The sequence below is a fragment of the Fukomys damarensis genome, unplaced genomic scaffold, assembly GCF_012274545.1.
Source record: "Fukomys damarensis isolate Sample0158 unplaced genomic scaffold, DMR_v1.0_HiC HiC_scaffold_13, whole genome shotgun sequence".
NCBI lineage: Eukaryota > Metazoa > Chordata > Mammalia > Rodentia > Bathyergidae > Fukomys > Fukomys damarensis.
Window position 1 is genome coordinate 36,627,075 of NW_022900925.1, and position 7,244 is coordinate 36,634,318.

The 7,244-nt window shown below is 59.0% G+C and overlaps 1 protein-coding gene across 1 annotated transcript in view; it reads left to right on the plus strand.

Moving 5' to 3' along the window:
• Positions 1 to 7,244, plus strand: part of Thra (thyroid hormone receptor alpha) — a 24,935-nt gene that overhangs the window by 12,619 nt on the left and 5,072 nt on the right. The window contains exons 2-6 of the mRNA XM_010620009.3: positions 1,268 to 1,615; positions 3,822 to 3,889; positions 4,573 to 4,673; positions 5,729 to 5,876; positions 6,255 to 6,460. Of these exons, the coding sequence (XP_010618311.1) occupies positions 1,563 to 1,615; positions 3,822 to 3,889; positions 4,573 to 4,673; positions 5,729 to 5,876; positions 6,255 to 6,460 (576 nt within the window). The 5' untranslated portion in view covers positions 1,268 to 1,562. The remainder of the gene's footprint in view (positions 1 to 1,267; positions 1,616 to 3,821; positions 3,890 to 4,572; positions 4,674 to 5,728; positions 5,877 to 6,254; positions 6,461 to 7,244) is intronic.

Consider the following 7,244-nt stretch of genomic DNA (forward strand, 5'->3'; position numbering starts at 1 on the left):
CCCACCCCTTCTGCTCTCCCACCTCCACCCCTTAGGGCTGGCTCCGCCATTATAAATTTATAACAGGAATTTCTCCACAAGCCAAGAAAAACTTGACCTAGTTTCTTGAAGGCTCCCTGGGCTAAAACTCTCCGCTCGGCCCCCCCACCCCGTCTCCTGTCCGGCCCCGGTGCCTGGTTCTGGCCTGGGGGTGGTCAGAGACAGAATGGGCCACTTCTCTGTACCTCCTCCCACACTCCCCACCCGGGGCTGCCTGCCGGTGCCCTGGCTTATCTCTGCCCCCTCTTCTTACCCTGGCCCCTTATCACTCCTGGGGGTGGGGCTGGGGGGCCCAGGGCAAGGTCTCTGGTACGGGAACCACGTGGTGAGGCTGAGTGTGGGGACCGGCAGCCCTTTGGTCCCTGCCCGTATCCTGCACCTGCCCATGTACACGGAAACAAGCACAGGTCTCAGCTCAGGGCCTGAGGGGCAGCAGGCTGGCGGGTGGGCCTGGGCTGGCACTTCCCTGGCTCCAGGTAGCCGGAGGAGGATGGCATCAGGGCCTGGCGGTAAGACAGGCGGGGCAGTCCCTGCGCCACCTGCATCCTGGCTGTGTCAATTTGAGGGAAGGATCCCGCTTTCCGAGACTCCGTTCCCTCGGCTGTCAAGTTCTGAGGCACACTTTGAAAGCACGTTTATTCAGCCAACATATTTCAGCTTCCCTCACTATTCTGGTGGGCGGCAGCTCAGCTAAACCGGCTGAGAAGCCCTGTCTTCAAACTGCAGTGGCATTTGGGGTCTCGCACCAGAGTCTGAGGATCAGTCCCGGCCTTCAGGGTCTCTCCGTCAAGGTGCCAGGGTCGGCAGTCACAATCCCCACACGCTACCCCTGTGCCCACCCCCGGCCTGCACCAGAACCCCATCCCTATTCTGGAAACTTGTCATCTCCCGCCCCCTCTTGCCCCTGTGACCCTGATGACTCTTCGGAAACTGGGGTGGACTGTGGTCACCACAGCTGATGTTTAACACTCACGGAGGGCAAGGTGTCTGAATGTGGAGCTGCTTGTGACATGACGGCCTGCTCCTTTCCCTCCATCCTCTGTGTCTGGGGAGTCTTGCCTCCTGCTGCTAGACTCAGGTTATTCTCGTCCTCTGCCTCTGTGTGCCCTGCGTGCCCTGAGTGCCCACCTCGTTAGGGGCCCCAGAAGCCCCAGATGTTGCTATCAGAGGAATTCTACCCACTATCCCCTGGCACTTCTTTACCCTGGACTCTGTCTTCTCTCCGCAGGGATCTCCGGACAGGACAAGACTCGAAAGCGACTCCCAGCCCCTAGCCCAGGACCCCCACGAGCCCAGCCTGCCCCCCAGGTCCCCCACCCGCCACTTCCTGGCCCCTCTCACCACCCACCCCCCTTGGGGCTCAGGGCTTGGTGTGAAAGGCCAAGTGCTGGGCAGGTACCATGGGTGCTGGGCCCTAAGGCCTGGGTGGCGGGGGGTGGGTGGCCTGTGGGTGCGTGGGGGGCCAGCGCGCCTACCCCAGTCTCTTGGCGTGCTGGAGGGCATCCTGGATGGGATTGAAGTGAATGGAACAGAAGCCAAGCAAAGTGGAGTGTGGGTCGGACCCGGAGGAGAACAGGTAATGCGTGGGTCGGGCAACCTGCTGGCATCAACCCTGGGCGGCAGGCATGGTCCTCTGCCTGGCAGAGGAGGGCTGGGGTCCCTCCAACAGCGCTGGACCTGGGCTGAGGCCGACAGGCGAGGGGACCTGTCTCGGGTCCCAGGGAAGTAGGCAGTGGGGTTGAGAGACGCCCGCGTGAACGGGAAAGTGACAGGCGGATGTCGCAGCCCGACAGTGCTGGAGGTCTCTGCCCCGCGTCCTCGCTGTCACTGCTGCTCTCGCCTGATCCTGGGAGCTTCCCCTCCCCGTCTGACCGCAGGACAAGCGGTGTCCACAGCCATCGCTCCCGGAACATGACGTTTCGGGGCACATGCACGAGTGACGGTGCTGGTCATGGCCACGCTTCCACTTGGAGCCTGTTGGGAGCCCCACAAGCTCATCCTTGTTCGCTCGGGGCGGCCACCGCCGTGGGGCTCCTCCCAGGAAAGGGAAGCCCATGCCAGCTGTGAAGGCTGTGCTCCCACGTGGGTGAGGCCACGGCCCAGCACACGCAGCTAGGCACGGTCATCTGTGGCCTGCCTATCCTCGAGCTGCCTAGAGGGTCCCTGCCTCTCCTGTCGGCTCCAAGTGGCACAGGGCTCTGTCCCAGTTGGCGCGGTGTCCCAAGAGCTGGGTACAGCCTGTGCCTATGGCCAGGGAAAGAGTGGGGGTGGGGTGCTCTGGGGAGCAGTGTGGCTCCCTGTTGCCTAGGAGACCAGATTCGGAGCCAGGAGGCCCGAGGCCGGCCAAGCCCAGGGGCCCAGGCCTGGTTCCCCCAGGGGTAGAGGAAATGATGGGGCTCTGCCTTGTGTACACAGCCCACGGGGGGGGGGTGACGCCCCTCACCCAGACCCTCAGCCCAGTATGAAAAGGAGCGTCTGGCCTGTCACCGTAGAGCTGTCACTTGCATCCCTTGTATTTTCCTGCCCAGACTCCTCTGGATTCTGGAGAGGCTGCCCTTAAAGGCGGGAAGGCAGGTTCCCAGCGCCCCAGGACGACAGCCCCTCCCCCTTCCTCTCCCCTCCCCCACATCCGTGCGCCACCTCGTGGCTGTCCCTGGGACTGCACCCAGAGGCCAGGAGGCGGGTAGTAGTGGAAGAGGACAGCTCGCTGGGGCCTAGGTGGGCGAGGTGCCCTGTGCGCACCCTCCGGAAGGCGGGAGGGCGGCCTGACCCTGCAGCCCCCTAGGAACCAGAGAGGGTGATCCCCAGGGGGCGTGGAGCGCAGGGTTGTCTGCGACTGTGACCCTGGCCAAGGTCACTGTGTCAGTGTGTTGGGAGCTGCATCCGGCTCCGAGAGGAGGGGCCCTGCGACATGCCACGCGCAGGGTGGGTGTGGAAGGTTATACAATCCTTGCACGCATGCATGCAGAGGGCTTATGTAAGCTGTGTGTACCGAGGTTATGTAACATGTATGTGCAGAACCTGGCAACATGTATGTGCCGTGGCTGAGGGTGGCTCAGGTGTGCCGGCATGGAGGGGCTCAGGGTCCTTGTCCTAGCTCGGCCCCCGGTGCATGGTATCGCCAGGCACAAGTGCACTTTGGTTTGTGGCTCTGCTGAAGGAAAGCTGCGGGCTGGATGATCCACTATTTTCACGCATGGGCGTGGCCTGGTTCCCGCTGGGGGAGGGAGATCGCTGGGAGCCCGTCCACGGGGCTGTGTCATTCGGCACATCCTAGGGGTCACGTATCACCCTTGAGCGTGTGGAGTTGTGGAGCTATAGGTCCCCGGGACTGATTACCATACTGGGGTTCATAAGCAGGCTGTGTCCTTATTCATCGGCTGCATATATGCGTGTGCATTCTAAAGGTCACACAGCTTGGAGAACATTCTGAGGATCCTTTCAGCATATTTATTGTCTATGAAGTCTTAAATATGGGGCTGTCCTCTGGATTGGGGGCACTTGAGAACTGCAGTGTGTGTGTGTGTGTGTGTGTGTGTGTGCGCGCACGTACGCGCGTGTGTGTTGGGGCCCGAGAACCTGCTTTGGCCCAGCCAAGCCCCTTATCTTTCCCTGCAGCTATCAGAGCCAGGCCCTTCTAAGTTTGGCAGCTGCCGTGGGGTGGGAGGTAGACTGAGGACAGGAGACGGAAGTGCTGGGCCTAGGGCTTGCAGGAGCCTCTGGGGTAAGAAGGGGCTGCCTCAGGACTGCTCTGTGACTCTGCCCACTTTGTCCCCATCCAGTGCCAGGTCACCAGATGGAAAGCGAAAAAGAAAGAACGGCCAATGTTCCCTGAAAACCAGCATGTCAGGTGAGCCTAGCCGAAGTGCCCTGCTTTCCACGCCTCTCTCGGTCCTGGGCCTGGTCCAGCCTCTCCTGCGTCCAGGGAGAGCTCCCAGAGGGCATGAGGGGTTGTCCCTGGTGAAGAGCAGGGACGTGGTATCTGTCCCAGCCTTTACAAAGGGTTAGGTCCAGAAGGGCCTGTTCTCTTCACCTGCCCGTAGGCCCCCACCAGAATCAGGACCTGAGCTGCTCTCCCTGCCACACCTCTCCCCTTACAGTGGCTGGGTACAGTGCTGCAGTCCTGTAGTCCTAGCTACCTGGGAGGCTGAGGCAGGGGAATCACTTTAGCCCAGGAGTATGAGGCCAATGTGGGCAGCATAGCAAGACTTTGTCTCCAAACTGAAAAGCAGAAAGAGCTGGGGATATAGCTTAGTGGTAAGAGCATTTGCCCTGGGTTCCATTCTCAACCTGGCGAAAGTGGAAAGGGAGAGAGGGAGGGAAACAGAGAGAAGGAAGCCAGCCAGCCAGGCTTGAGTGGGCAGTAAAAAGGATCCCCAGCATTCTGCCTTCCCACCTGGAGATGGAGCCCTTCAGCCAGCCTGGGCTCGGAGCTGGGCAGAAGGGAAAGGCTGGGGCCCGGGGGGAGCCTGGGAGGAGGCTGTCTTCGGGCCCCACACCATGCCCGCTCTCTCCACCCCTTCCTCTGCCCAGGGTATATCCCTAGTTACCTGGACAAAGACGAGCAGTGTGTCGTGTGTGGGGACAGGGCCACCGGTTATCACTACCGTTGTATCACCTGTGAGGGCTGCAAGGTATGGACGGCAACCCCGCCCCTCCCAGCCTCCCTCCCTCATATCCCTCGGCTCTGCTTGTTACTTCATCTTCCTTCTTTTCTTTTCTTTTCTTTTCAAAATTTGGGGGGCGAGGTTACCAGGGATCGAACTCAGGTCCTTACGCTTGGGAGGCAGATGGCGGAACCACTGGGCTAAATAAATCCCCGCCCCCCCCATCTTCCTTCTTTTATGCACTTGTGCATTCATTCCTACTCCCTGTGCTGCCACTCACAGGTAAATTGCCTCACCTCGCCAAGCCTCGGTTTCTTAATCTATAAAATGGGCATAGTCATATTATCTGTCTCGTATAGTTGTTGGCAGAATTAAATATTTACATGAAATGTTTTGAGATGTGCCAGGCAGATGAGAAGAACTTGATAAATGTCAGCTGTTACCCAGCCAGGCAGTGTATTAGGAGGGAAGGGTGCAGCTGGGCGTGCACACCTGTAACCCCAGCACTCGGGAGGCTGAGGTAGGAGGATCGCCATGAATTCAAGGCCAGTGTGGGCTACAAATAGACAGACAAAGAAAAAGGCATGTATTTTTACTTAGTGAACATTCAACAGACCTTAACGCTTCGTACTGCTGCCATCTTGATTTTTGAGGGTTCTCCTTTTAAAGCCTAGACTAATCCAGATACACAGCATTGAAAATTTCCATTTCAAGGCACTAGAGTTTATGTGCAACGTCTTTTCTCAATTTTTGCTCCTCCTGTCTCATAAACTTTACCTGCGTGAATGCCAGGCAACATCCTTTATGTGAGAATGGTGTTGAGGTTAGGGCTGGGTCTGGATGCATTTTGCTCCAGATGGGAAATGAGGTAGCAGTTGGGTTTCCAACGCTGCTGCTGCCTCCTGCAAGCTTGAGGCACCTCCCACTGCTGCAGGCCAAGCCCCCTCTGCCATTCACCCTGGCCCAGCGTCAGAGCAGGGCAGAGTCTGCACCCAGCTCGCCTCCCTCACTGCCCTGTGAGCTGTGGGGTTGCTTCAGGAAGGGAAGTCAGGGTAAGAGCCGTGCCGTCTTCCCCACCCTAGGGCTTCTTTCGCCGCACAATCCAGAAGAACCTCCATCCCACCTATTCTTGCAAATATGACAGCTGCTGCGTCATCGACAAAATCACCCGCAACCAGTGCCAGCTGTGCCGCTTCAAGAAGTGCATCGGCGTGGGCATGGCCATGGACCGTAAGGGGCGCAGGCCCGGGCGTGCGGGCAGCTCAGGGCTGGCAGCTCCCTTCCAGGGTCTCCTAGGGGCAGAACAATGGCCCAGTCCTGAGCGTGCTCGGGGACTTAATGCCAGAGGTCAGGAAAGAGGTCTCTCTGGTGGGCCTGCCAGGGACACAGTGCTGCGGCCTTCACTACCTGAGGGCCACCCTCGAGCTGTTCCCACCCCCAGAGCAGCACTCGCTTCCAGGTGAGGCTGTCTAGGTCGTACGCACCTGCTGGGCGGGCGACGTGGGAAGTCAGCCTCCCTGGCCCCCGGTTTCCCCACCAGGAAGTGCGCTGCAGAGAGGGCGGAAGTGTGCTGTGCAAAGGGCCTCACTCACGTCTGTCTGTCCACAGTGGTTCTTGATGACTCAAAGCGCGTAGCCAAGCGCAAGCTGATCGAGCAGAACCGGGAGCGGCGGCGGAAGGAGGAGATGATCCGGTCCCTGCAGCAGCGGCCGGAGCCCACTCCCGAGGAGTGGGACCTGATCCACGTGGCCACGGAGGCCCATCGCAGCACCAATGCCCAGGGCAGCCATTGGAAGCAGAGGAGGAAATTCCTGGTGAGGACATGGGCAGGGAGCAGGGAGCGGGGACAGTGCGCCCAGAGTGACTGGAGCCAGGCCTGACACCTTATGCCGCCTGTCTGCATCCCCTCGGTCCATGGCATAGGGCTTCCGGGAGGGCAGGGCCTTGCCTTGCTCCTGAATTCCAGTGCAGGGTGACCTCTCCTGGTTCTCCTGCCCATGTGACCTGGAGGGGGCCTTGGGGACACAGTCATGTAACAGTATTTCCCAGCACCTGCTGGGTCTCAGGCATTGTGTGAGGCCCTGGCAGAGCCGGCTGCCAAGCGGATGATCAGTTTGGAAGGAGATGGACGGTTGGCGCCCGGTTCTTGGCAGCAGAGCCAGGGGGTGGGACGTGTACTGCTAATGTGCTCCCGAGCCCAGCAGATGGGTCTGTGAGGGGCTGGGCGTGGGCCTTTGGCTTCTTGCTTGGCTGTACCAGGACTCAGTTTCCCTGTGGATGGCAATGAGCTTGTTCTTCTTCTGGAGTTATGATGAGGACTCACTGAGATATGTAGGATGTGAGGCCTAATGCTGGCCACGTGTTTTCAACCATTGTACTGCTTATCATTATTATTATTACTTTGGCAGTACTGGGGATTAAATCTACAGCCTTCACACTGAGCTATAACCCCAGCCTTCTTAATTTTTTTAAATTTTGAGACAAGATCGCTCTCTCTGTTTTTTTTTTTGGTACCAGGGATCAAACTCAGGACCTTGTGCTTGTAGAACCACTAAGCTAAATCCCCGGCACCCCCGCTTTTTTTTTTTTTTTTTTTTT